At 45.3% G+C, this 13,494-nt stretch overlaps 1 protein-coding gene across 5 annotated transcripts in view; it reads right to left on the minus strand.

Moving 5' to 3' along the window:
* LOC137376960 (activating molecule in BECN1-regulated autophagy protein 1-like) overlaps positions 1–13,494 on the minus strand; it is a 577,540-nt gene that overhangs the window by 549,112 nt on the left and 14,934 nt on the right. For all 5 annotated transcript variants that reach the window (XM_068045969.1, XM_068045971.1, XM_068045970.1 and 2 more), the window contains 2 exons: positions 8,899–9,145; positions 2,750–2,808 (listed from right to left, as the gene is read on the minus strand). In XM_068045969.1, the coding sequence (XP_067902070.1) occupies positions 2,750–2,808; positions 8,899–9,033 (194 nt within the window). In that variant the 5' untranslated portion in view covers positions 9,034–9,145. The remainder of the gene's footprint in view (positions 1–2,749; positions 2,809–8,898; positions 9,146–13,494) is intronic.

The following is a 13,494-nucleotide window of genomic DNA, read 5'->3' on the forward strand; positions in this document are numbered from 1 at the left end:
ATCTTTAAAGCCGAGACATGGATGGCCGGTGGGTCTGATACCAGTGACGGGCTCGCTGTACAATGTGTCCTTGGGGATCCTGCCATCTTCCATGCGGCTCACATGACCAAGCCATCTCAAGTGCCGCTGGCTCAGTAGTGTGTATATGCTGGGGATGTTGGCCGCCTCGAGGACTTCTGTGGAGATACGGTCCTGCCACCTGATGCCAAGGATTCTACGGAGGCAGCGAAGATGGAATGAATTGAGACGTCGCTCTTGGCTGACATACGTTGTCCAGGCCTCGCTGCCGTAGAGCAAGGTATTGAGAACACAGGCTTGATACACTCGGACTTTTGTGTTCCGTGTCAGCGTGCCATTTTCCCACACCCTCTTGGCCAGTCTGGACATAGCAGTGGAAGCCTTTCCCATGCGCTTGTTGATTTCTGCATCGAGAGACAGGTTACTGGTGATAGTTGAGCCTAGATAGGTGAACTCTTGAACCACTTCCAGAGCGTGGTCGCCGATATTGTTGGATGGAGCATTTCTGACGTCCTGTCCCATGATGTTAGTTTTCTTGAGGCTGATAGTTAGGCCAAATTCTTTGCAGGCAGCCGCAATCCTGTCGATGAGTCTTTGCAGACACTCTTCAGTGTGAGATGTTAATGCAGCATCGTCAGCAAAGAGGAGCTCCCTGATGATGACTTTCCATACTTTGGTCTTCGCTCTTAGACGGGCAAGGTTGAACAACCTGCCACCTGATCTTGTGTGGAGGAAAATTCCTTCTTCTGAAGATTGAACGCATGTGAGAGCAGGAGGGAGAAGATCCCAAACAGCGTAGGTGCAAGAACACAGCCCTGTTTCACGCCACTCAGGATAGGAAAGGGGTCTGATGAGGCGCCGCTATGCTGAATTGTGCCTTTCATGTTGTCATGGAATGAGGTGATGACACTTTGTAGCTTTGGTGGACATCCAATCTTTTCTAGTAGTTTGAAGAGACCACGTCTGCTGACAAGGTCAAAGGCTTTGGTGAGATCAATGAAAGCAACGTAGAGGGGCATCTGTTGTTCGCGGCATTTCTCCTGTAGCTGGCGAAGGGAGAACAGCATGTCAATGGTGGATCTCTATGCTCGAAAGCCACACTGTGCCTCAGGGTAGACACGCTCCGCCAGCTTCTGCAGCCTGTTTAAAGTGACTCGAGCGAAGACTTTCCCCACTATGCTGAGCAGGGAGATTCCACGGTAGTTGTTGCAGTCACCGCGGTCACCCTTGTTCTTATAGAGGGTGATGATATTGGCATCGCGCATGTCCTATGGTACTGCTCCCTCGACCCAGCACAGGCAAAGCAGTTCGTAGAGTGCTGAAAGTATAGCAGGCTTGGCACTCTTGATTATTTCAAGGGTAATGCCGTCCTTCCCAGGGGCTTTTCCACTGGTTAGAGAATCAATGGCATCACTGAGTTCCGATTTTGTTGGCTGTATGTCCAGCTCATCCATGACTGGCAGAGACTGGGCTGCATGGAGGGCGGTCTCAGTGACAACATTTTCCCTGGAGTACAGTTCTAGGTAGTGCTCCACCCAGCGGTCCATTTGCTTGCGTTGGTCAGTGATTGTGTCCCCTGATTTAGATTTGAGGGGGGCGATCTTCTTGATGGTTGGCCCAAAAGCTCTCTTAACGCCATCATACATTCCTCTGATGAGGAAATGACAATTACATCCATACTAATCTTCAATTTTGTTTTTAAAGCAGGTCCTCCTACAAAATGACCTAAGCTCTTACTCCAATAAGAAGAACGAACAAAAGAACTCACATTCTGGCATTCTGCGCACCGCCGATTTCCAATATTACACCACTGATGGCCATGCCTGCAGCTTCCTGGGCCCCAAGCTCTGGAATTCCCTCCCTCGCCCTCTTTCCCACTCTCTCCTCCTTTAAGATACTCCTTAAAAGCTACATATTTGAACAAATTTATGCTTCCCTTTCCCAATATATCCTCATGTGGTTCAGTGTCAAATGTTGTTCGATAATTCTCCTGTAAATCTCCTTAGGACATTTTGCTACATCAAATGTGCTATATAAATGCAAGTTTCTGCTATTAAATAGCATCTTTAGGGTGTTTCAAACTACTTCACAGCCAAAGAAAGAAAAAGCTTGGATCATATCATGCCTTTCATGACCTCATGGCATCCCAAAGTACTTTACAATCACTGAATTACTTTTCAAGTGCAGTCACCATTATATAGGAAAACATAACAGCAAAGTTATATACGTTAAGATCCTACAAACACCAATGAGATGAAGAATAATTTATCAGTTTTGGATGCGCTTGTTGAGAAATAATCTCTGGGCAAACAGGTAGCTGGGAAAAACTCCCCACTTTTCTTCAAATAGTGCCATGAGACCTTTCACACCCACCTGAATAGGTAAATGGTAAACATCTCATCTAAAAGATGGAGCCCCCGAAAGCCCTCTCTTGCTACTGCACTAAAAGTGTCAGCTGAGATTACGTATTCAAGTCTTGGAATGGAGCTTGAAACTCCGACTTTCTCAGAGTGGCACCACTGAGTCAAGTTGCTACTTCAACAAGACAGTGAAATCCAATTAAAGCAATCAAGGAACGGAATCATTTCTGGCAAAGTTGTCCCTAAATGTAGATATAATAATTTTAAAACCTAATCATTTTTAAAAGTAAGGAATAGTTTCAGGAGTTAGCATAGAATCATTTTACTTTAAAGGCGCTCTATACAATCAGATCAATTATGTTGCCACCGACCTGTCTGGGCTAAATGCCAAGAGGAAAGTTGATCGGGGACTGTCTGGAAGCTCTACTTTCTGTAAAAAGAGAATAACTCAAATAAATCACAAGACTGAATACACTGGAATATTTCGCTCACATTAGTCTTTCAAGGCAATGCTGCATCACATCATTGTTCAGCACCATTGGTACAATCTTCCCCAACAACTGCAGTTTCTCCATTAGAAAAAAGAGTTGCAAAGCCCCCACGCATAGACCAGTGATCACCGCAGTATTGAACCTTACAGATCAGCAGGTCCTAATTTTGATTTTCCACCTATGCTGAGTTTACTGGTTTCAGCCAGGACAGGAGTCATGACATGACAATTAGCTTCAGTATCCCTGGACACACAAAATATTTTTTCAAAACATAGTCATGGTTCCTGCTAATGTCCATACATTAAACCCTTCTGAACCATAGGTATGCGTGACCAGCTGAGAAAGGAAACAGACTGTTCAGCTGTGATGCCTTCTGCGGTCGAAAAGATTGATGATTCTCAGATTGAGTGTGGAAACTTAGGTGAGATATTAGAGGTACCTGCCACCAGTGAAATCATACTGCACCATCAGTCAAACTTCAGGGGGCAGCAGGACTGACAGAAACAGGGAATAGAGGCGAAAAAAATAGTTGCAAGCAGCATCTCTGATTAGTTCATCAAAATACGTAGTGCAGTAGTCCACACTGACCCTGACCAATCTTGTGCAGCACAAACTGGTACCTAAATATCCCAATTTTATCTGTACCATTTCAAGGAAACAAAGGGCTAAAAGGAAAAAATTGCCAACTTTAAAAGGGAGCAAGAAATTGCCCCTATTACCTGCCAGAACAGCAGTTAAGAGTATTTGAGGTATTTCACCAAGAGTGGCTCAGTAGCACCACTACTGACCGAGCTGGCCGAATCATAAAGGACATAGCTGATAGACTGGGCCTGCGGCAGGTGGTGAGAGAACCAACAAAAGGGAAAAAAATAGTTTACCTCGTCCTCACCAATCTACCCGTCACAGATGCATCTGTCCATGACAGTATTGGTAGCAGTGACCACCGCACACTCCTTAAGAGTCATTGAGTCATATAGAGATACAGCACCGAAACAGGCCCTTCGGCCCACCGAGTCTGTGCCAAACAACAACCACCCATTTATACTAATCCTACATTAATTCCATATTTCCTCCCACATCCCACCATTCTCCTACCACCTACCTACACTAGGGGCAATTTACAATGGCCAATTTACCTTTCAACCTGCAAGTCTTTGGCATGTGGGAGGAAACCGGAACACCCGGCGGAAACCCACGCAGTCACAGGGAGAACTTGAAAACTCCACACAGGCAGTACCCAGAACCGAACCCGGGTCACTGGAGCTGTGAGGCTGCAATGCTAACCACTGCGCCGCCCCAAGTGGAGACGAAGTCCCATCTTCACATTGCAGATACCCACCATCGTGTTTTGTGGCACAATCACTGTGCTAAATGGGATAGATTTCAAACACATCTCACTACTCAAAACTGGGACCCTATGAGGCGCTGTGGGCCATCAGCAGCAGCAGAATTGTATTCAGCCACAACCTGTAACCTCATGGCCTGCATATCCCCCCTACTCCCATTACCATCAAGCCAGGGGACCAACCCTGGTTCAATGAAGAGTGCAGGAGGGCATGCCAGAGGCAGCACCAGGTGTCAGCCTCATGAAGCTACAACACAGAACTACTCGCATGCCAAACAGTGGAAGCAACATGTGATAGACAGGGCTAAGCAATCCCACAACCAACAGATCAGATCTAAGCTCTGCAATCCTGCCACATCCAGACGTGAATGGTGGCAGGCAATTAAACAACTAACAGGAGGAGCTGGCTCCACAAATATCCCCATGCTCAATGATGGGGGAGCCCAGCACATCAGTGCAAAAGACAAGGCTGAAGCATTTGCATCCATCTTCAGCCAGCAGTGTCGATTGGATGATCCATCTTGGCCTTGTCCCTAGGTCCCCAGAATCTCAGATGCCAGTCTTGAGCCAATCCGATTCACTCCACATGATATCAAGAAATGGCTGAAGGCACTGGATACTGCAAAGGCTATGCCCAACAACATTCCGGCAATAGTACTGAAGACTTGTGCTCCAGAACTAGCCACGCCCCTAGCCAGGCTGTTCCAGTACAGCTCCAACACTGGTATCTACCTGGCAATGGGGAAAAATGCCAAGGTATGTCCCATACAGAAAAAGCAGGACAAATCCAACCCATCCAATTACCACCCTATCAGTTTACTCCCGATCATCAGCTAAGTGATGGAAGGGGTCGTCGACAGTGCTATCAAGTGACACTTGCTCAGCAGTAAGCTGCTCACTGGCGCTCAGTTTGGGTTCTGCCAGGGCCACTCAGCTCCTGACCTCATTACTGTCTTTGCCCAAACATGGACAAAAGCGCTGAACTCCAGAGGTGAGGTGAGAGCGACTGCCCTTGGCATCAAGGCAGCTTTTGACTGAGTATGGCATCAAGATGCCCTTGCAAAAGTGGAGTCAATGGGAATCAACATCCAGGTTTGGTCTGATAAGTGGCAAGTAACATTCATGCCACACAAGTGCCAGGCAATGACCATCTCAAGCAAGAGAGAATCTAACCATCTCCCTTTAATGTTCAATGGCATTACCATAGATGAATCCCCCACTAACAACACCCTGAGGGTTACCATTGATCAGAAACTGAACTGGACCTGCCACATAAATACTGTGGCTACATGAGCAGGTCAGAGGCTGGGAATTCTGCGGCAACTAACTCACCTCCTGACTCCCCAAAGCCTGTCCACCAGACGGAAGGCACAGTGGCGGAGTGGTTAGCACCGCAGCGTCACAGCTCCAGCGACCCGGGTTCAATTCTGGGTACTGACTGTGTGGAGTTTGCAAGTTCTCCGTGTCTGCGTGGGTTTCCTCCGGGTGCTCCGGTTTCCTCCCACAGCCAAAAGACTTGCAGGTTGATAGGTAAATTGGCCATTATAAATTGCCCCTAGTATAGGTAGGTGGTAGGGGAATATAGGGACAGGTGAGGATGTGGTAGGATTAAGGGATTAGTGTAGGGTTAGTATAAATGGGTGGTTAATGGTCGGCACAGACTCGGTGGGCCGAAGGGCCTGTTTCAGTGCCGCATCTCTAAATCAAAAAAAAAAATCAAGTCAGGAGTGTGATGAAATATCCACTTGCCTGGAGGGTGCAGCTCCAACAACACTCAAAAAGCTCGACACCATCCAGGACAAAGCAGCTCACTTGACTGGCATCCCATCCACCACCTTCAACATTCATTGCCTTCACCACTGATGCACAGTGGCAGCAATGTGTACCATATACAAGATGCACTGCAGCAACTCACCAAGGTTCCTTTGACAGCACCTTCCAAACCCGCAACCTCTACCAGCTAGAAGAACAAGGGCAGCAGATGCATGGGAACATCACCACCTGCAAGTTCCCCTCCAAGCCACACACCATCCTGACTTGGAATTATATCGCCGTTCCTTCACTGTCACTGGGTAAACATCCTGGAACTCCCTTCCTAACAGCACTGTGGGTGTACCTACACCCCAAGGACTGCAGCTGCAGTGCATCTTGTATATGGTACACATTGCTGCCACTGTGCATCGGTTCAAGAAGGAAGCTCACCACCACCTTCTCGAGGGCAATTAGGGAGGAGCAATAAATGCTGGCCTGGCCAATGATGCCCACATCCCATGAGCAAATAAAAAAAGTTATTAAGTTGAAGGAAAAGCTGCCATTTTACAAGACTAGTACAAATTTCAGAGTCCATGGACTGGCAAGAGCAAAATGTGCTATCACAGATCAAATCACGAGGAGGAAACTTGTACAGTAGATGATGATCAAGGGCAGTGGACAGACCTATGGTCTAGTACTTCAGTCAAATTGTCCATCCAACAGATAGAATTATATTGTGGGAGTGAGAGAAAGATTGAATTTAATATTAACAAAACTTGAAAATTCAATGTATTTTGCTTTCTTCCTTCCCATTGCATTCTACCCAACTCAGGTCACCAAAATCCAAGTTGCCAACCCACTGTGTTGGCATCTTCTAAACTATAACTTAATTTGAGAAGCATTTGAAATTCTCATCATTCAATGGTTTCCAATGAAGAAGCGAACAGCCAATGCAGTTTCCTGCTGTGGCCAAGATGTCCTCTGCTCACATGGGAAGCTGTGCCTGTCATATGCCATTAGTACAGCCAAAGTAGGGATTGCACTATGTGCTGAGCATTGAAAAAATAAATCTACATCCCTCTAATACCTTAATATCATAGTGTCAGCAACCAGTTTTGGGTTAAATATGCTACCCTTCACCCGAAGCTCTCAGCCCCACTCTCCCTCAGCAGAGCAACCAACCAACATCTTCAAACCCACTGCCTGTATTTTTTCGCCCATGGTAATCACCTGCCAGCACTGGGAATGCAACCTTTCCCACTCCCAACAGCCTCAAGACCCATAATGCCTTATTAAAAAAAAAAGCAGGCCATTATGTTGGAAACTCGAACTCCACTGATAATGAGGATAGAACCTGGCTCAATAATCTTTATTTCTATATTTACTTTATTTCAAACAGTTGATGATGTCCAAGAGACAACTGTGAACAAAGTGCTAACCATTCTCCATGTGAAAAATAGATTGCCACTCTGCCGTACGAGGAAAATCCCAACCACTACTTCATGGCCAAAATACGATCAGCACTCTCTATAAACAATTTATTCCAGAAACCACTCGGGATAGCTTCTCTGTCCTTTATATAAGGAAAAACAGAACCCCCAGTCTGATATTTGTTCCAAAAGAAAAAAACCCAATTGCATTCCTTTCCGCAGCTTTTTTATTATACTTGACACCGAGATGAGCTTCCAACCACATATCCGCACCATCACTAAGGCCACCTGTTTCCACCTCTGTAACATTACCTAATTCTGCCCCTGCCTCAGCTTCTCTGCTGCTGAAAACCTTATTCATACCTTTGTTAACTCTAGATTGGACTATTCCAACGTACTCCTGGACGGCCTCACCCTCTTAAACTTGAGGTCATCCAAACCACTGCTGCCCATGTCCTAACTCACACCAAATCCTATTCATCCACCACCCCTGTGCTGGCTGACCTACGCTAGCTCCCGGTTAAGTAACGCCTCAATTTTAAAATTCTCATCCTTGTTTTCAAATCCCTCCACGGGCTCACCCTCTCCCTATCTCTGTAATCTCCTCCACCCAACAACTCGGTTATCTGCGCTCCTCCAAATCTAGCCTTTTGAACATCTCTTGATTTTAAATCATTCCACCATTGACAGCCGGGCCTTCAGCTGCCTGGGCCCCAAGTCCTGGAATTCCTTTCCTCAATCGCTCGATCTTACTTTCCTCCTTTAATACACTGCTTAAAACCTACCTCTTTGGCCAAGTTTATGGTCATCTAAATTAGTATCTCCTTATGTGGCTCAATGTCATATTACGCTTTAGAATGCCTCTGTGAAGTGGTTTGGTAGACTTTGTTATGTCAAATGCAAACTTGCACATATGTACAAGCTGTTGTTCTAAAAATGATGGCACTGCTTTTTAAAAAAAATTGTCTCCAGTGCTATATTAATTTTCTATATTATGCTGCTTGTTTTTATTGCCGTTGTACTGCTTTTCAATAGCAATTGTGGTGTTGCTGCTTTTCAATAGTTATTGTTGTGCTTTTTTTAAAAAAACTACTCCTATAACCGAATTTGTGAGACTATTTTTCATAGCTCCAGCCATGCTGCTTTGCTATATTCTGATGCTGATTCTGCATTTTTAAAATATTTTCAATGGTCATGCTACCTTTTTTTCTAATAAAGGTCCCAAGAGTTGACATAGCCAATCTCAGCTGGTTGGCAGTGGGGTTTTGGGCGAAAAAAAGCAATCAGGACTACAACTGCTGACTATCCAATGGTCGTCTGGACTTAGTCATTATTCCCTAAGGGCAATAGTGCTGAAGTATTCCGGATATCAAGGAAATAACCTGAAGTAAAGAAATATACCCAAGCAGAATTAAAGTTTTTGCATACCTAAGAGAGCCTGCAATCTAAATATGGAGCAAATTGGCTTCGTATTAAAAATGAAGTGTTATGATTTTGCTCACCTGACTTTCCCATTGCATCCATCGTGTCTTGTCCTCCACCAGCTCCTCCAAGCATCTGTGACAGCCCAGCTCCTGGGAGCCGCGTTCTCGGCTGGTCAAGATTTGGATTGCATTCTTGCGGTCAATGCTCTTCATCGCTACAGAGCTCAACCTTCTGTAAACTCTCAGCTTCCAGGGGCTGGGGACTTCAGATCACCAACTTCAGGTAGAGGCCATAAAGAACACGTTAGACAACGATCATTAAAAACTAGAAGAGAAAAAGAAATGCATAACATTAGCTTTAGATACAGCTGCAACGAACAGGATTAATGTCAGTTAGGTTCCATAGGTTTTCTTCTCCTTAAGTGGCGCAGTGGTTAGCACCGCAGCCTCACAGCTCCAGCGACCCGGGTTCAATTCTGGGTACTGCCTGTGTGGAGTTTGCAAGTTCTCCCTGTGTCTGCGTGGGCTTTCTCCGGGTGCTCCGGTTTCCTCCCACATGCCAAAGACTTGCAGGTTGATGGGTAAATTGGCCATTATAAATTGCCTCTAGTATAGGTAGGGAAATGTAGGGACGGGTGGGGATGTGGTAGGAATATGGAATTAGTGTAGGATTAGTATAAATGGGTGGTTGATGGTCAGCACAGACTTGGTGGGCCGAAGGGCCTGTTTCAGTGCTGTATCTCTAAATAAAATAAAAAATAAAAAATTTGCAGTGTTTATAAAACACAAAAACTGATCATCAATTCAATTAGAGACATTTATACCAAATGTTAACAATTTGCATTTATAGAGCATCTTTAAAATAATAAAACATCCCAAAGTACTCCCAAGTTTATCAAAAACAAACTTTGACACTAAGCCACGTAAGGAGATATTAGAACAGATGAGCAAAAGTATGGTCAAAGAGGGAGGTTTTTAGGAGCATATTCAAGGAAGAAAGTGAGGAAGAGAGACAGAGAGCCATAAGAAGGGGATTTCAGAGTTTAGGACTGGCAGCTGAAGACATGGCCGCCAAATGGTGGAGTTACTAAAGTCAGGGACGCTCAAGAAGCTAGCATTAGAGGAGAGTGGATATCTCGGACGGCTGTAGGGCTGACGGAGATTACAGAGGTAGGGAGGGGCGAGACCATGCAGGGATTTGAAAACAAGGATGAGAATTTTAAAATTAAAGCGTTGCTTAACTAGGAGCCAATGTAGGTCAGCAAACATGGGGAGATGGGTTAACTGGATTTAGTGCAAGTTAAAACACGGGCAGCAGGGTTTGGATGACCTCAAGAGGGTAGAATGTGGGACACCAGCCAGAAGTGCATCGGAATAGTCAAGGCTAGCTGTCACAAAGGTGTTGATGAAGATTTCAGAAGGTAAGCTGAATCAGGGCGGAATCAGGCAATGTTGCGAAGATGAAAGTCTTGGAGATTGCCCAGATATGTGGTCGGAAGCTCAGCTTGAGGTCAAATATGACACCAAGGTTGCGAACAGTCTGGTTCAGCCTCAGACAGAGAGTGACCAGGGAAAGGAATGGACTTGGTGGCCAGGGAACGGAGTTTGTGACAGCGACCAAATTTGGTCTTCCAAATATTTAGCTGGAAGAAATTTCTGCTCATCCCGTACTGGATGTTGAACAAGCAGACTGACAATTTAGAATCAGTGGAGTGGTCAAGAGATGTGATGGTGAGGTAGAGTTGGGTGTCATCACTGTACACTTAGAAACCAACAGTACATTTTTAGACAATGTCATCAAGGGGCAGCACATTTCGGCGTTTTCGTGCCAGATATTTTCTGGGATTTACAATTGCTCACCACTCACAAAAGCGGTGCTCACAACCTCATTGATCTGCAGTGCTCCTGTTTTTGCCACCATCCAATTACTGGATAGTAAACCCAAAGATCACAACAGAGAATACTTACTCAGTGCACTGGCAACTGGAAAGTGCCACTGTGATTTTCTTCTCTTCAAAAAGCAGACCGAATATGCGATCTTACCAGAACAAGACTCAGGTTCTGAACCAACATATGGTTTCATTTAATTACATCTCTCTACATTCGATAGGTAAAATAATAAAGACACCACGTACTTTGTCAATAAAAGATTTTAAACTTGCTGCAGCTTCAAACTGGTTTATCTCTTCTGCTGCAGTTTAAAAGACTGGCAGGTGCAAACCTCAATCACTGACCATTGGAGCTCAATCTAAACCCAAGATTGAAGACGTCGATTCCCAGAGCAGCCCATCAAAGAGTTCCACTGCCCAGTAAACTGTCTTGACTTCAAAAGGACTAAAACAGTTTTCAATCAAATTCACTACCCCAGAATGGCAGATTCTTTGATCTGTGCCAGCTTAGCGAGGGATGATCACTGCAGATGCATGCTTACTCACAGAAATATGCCATCAAAGTCTTTTGAAGTGAAAGTTGTCAACGACTGCATCTCAATCAGCACCCCATCCACTACCTGAAACGCTCAACTCCTCCACCACTGGCACATAGGGGCAGCAGTGTGTACCATGCAGTACAGCAATTTAACCAGAAACTTAACTGGACCACCATATAAATACTCTGGCTCCAAGATGGGAGTTCTGTGGCAAGTTACTCACCTCCTGACTCCCCAAAAGCTGTCCACCATGTACAAGGTGCAGTTCCAAGTCAGGATGACAGTGGCAGCAGTGTGTACCTTGTACAAGATGCACTGCAGCAACTCACAGGCCTCCTTCAACTGCACCTTCCAAACCTGCGACCTCTACCACCTAGAAGGACAAGGGCAGCAGACGCATGGTAACACCACTGCATGCAAGTTCCCTCTAAGCCACACACTATCCTGACTTGGAACTATATTTCCATTCCTTCACTGTCTGAGTCAAAAACTTGGAACTCCCTTCCTAACAACACTATGGGTGTATCGACACCAGATGGACAGCAGTGATTCAAGGTGGCGGCTCACCACCGCCTTCTCAAGGGCAATTAGGGATGGGCAACAAATGCTGGCCTTGCCAGCAACACTCATATCCTATGAAACAAATAAAGAAAGTCATCTATATTGAATGAACATCCATACTTAACAATGGCTAGCATGTTGGCATTGAGTGCGATTTGCAGTGGTCAATTAAACAACCAACACATTAGATATGCGCATGCCTTACATACATGCACCTTGTGAAAATTTTCATAGGAAATAGGAGGTGTAGGCCATTTGGCCGTCGAGCCTGCCCGCCTTTCAGATTACATCTGATCATCTACCTCTGTGCCATTTTTCCCCACTATACCTATATATCCCTCGATGTCATTAGTATCCAGAAATCCATCAATTTGTCTCTTGAACGTTCTCAATGATTAAACTTCCACAGCCCTCTGGGATACAGAATTCTACATTTACCACCCAGAGTAAAGAAATTCCTCATCTCAGTCTTAAATGGCCTGCCCCTTCTTCTGCAACTGTGTCCGGTGGTTCGAGACTCACCAGTCTATTCACATCTACCCTGTCGTGGCCTGTAAGAATGTGGCGAGTTTCAATGAGATCACCTCTCATTCTTCGAAATTCTAAACAACACAGGCCCAGTTTCTGCAATCTCTCCTCATTAAACAATCCCGCTATCCCAGGGATTAGTCTAGTGAACCTCTGTTGCACTCCCTCTATGGCAAGTAGATCCTTCCTTAGATAAGGAGACCAAACCTGTACACAATACTCTAAAGTGCAGTCTTAACAAGGCTTTACACAATTTCACCAAGACATCTTTACTCCTGTATTCAAATCCCCATGCAATGAAGGCCAGCATACCATTTGTCTTCTTAATTACTTGCTGCACCTGCATACTAGCTTTTGGTGATTCATGAACAAAGACACCCAAATCCCTTTGGACATCAATACTTCCCAAACTCTCACCATTTGGGAGAACTAACAAGGCAAGGGAATATACAATGGATGGTAGGACCCGAGGAAGTACAGAGGGTCAGAGGGACCTTGGTGTACTTGTCCATAGGTCACTGAAGGCAGCAACACAGGTAGATAAGGTGGTTGGGAAGGCAGATGAGATACTTGCCTTTATTAGCCGAGGCACAGAATATAAAAGCAGGGAGGTTATGATGGAGCTGTATAAAACGCTAGTTAGGTCACAGCTGGAGCACTGTGTACAGTTCTGGTCGCCACACTATATGAAGGATGTGATTGCACTGGAGAGGGTAGAGAGGAGATTCACCAGGAAGTTGCCTGGGCTGGAGCATTTCAGCTATGAAGAGAGACTGGATAGGCTAGGGTTGTTTTCCTTAGAGCAGAGAAGGTTGAGGGGAGACCTAATAGAGGTATACAAAATTATGAGGGGCATAGATAGGGTAGGTAGGAAGAAACTTTTCCCTTAGCAAAGGGGTTAATAACCAGGGGACACAGATTTAAGGTAAGGGGCAAGAGGTTTAGAGGGGATTTGAGGAAAAAATGTTCACCCAGAGGGTGGTTGGAACACACTGCCTGAAGGGGTGGTAGAGGCAGGAACACTCAACATTTAAGAAGTATTTAGATGAACACTTGAAACGCCATAGCATATGGGCCAAATGCTGGAAAATGGGTTTAGAATACATAGGTGCTTGATGGCCAGCATACAAGTCGTGGGAGTCAGTTGCCAGCGTTCG

This window comes from Heterodontus francisci, chromosome 14 (genome assembly GCF_036365525.1).
Source record: "Heterodontus francisci isolate sHetFra1 chromosome 14, sHetFra1.hap1, whole genome shotgun sequence".
Taxonomy (NCBI): Eukaryota; Metazoa; Chordata; class Chondrichthyes; order Heterodontiformes; family Heterodontidae; genus Heterodontus; species Heterodontus francisci.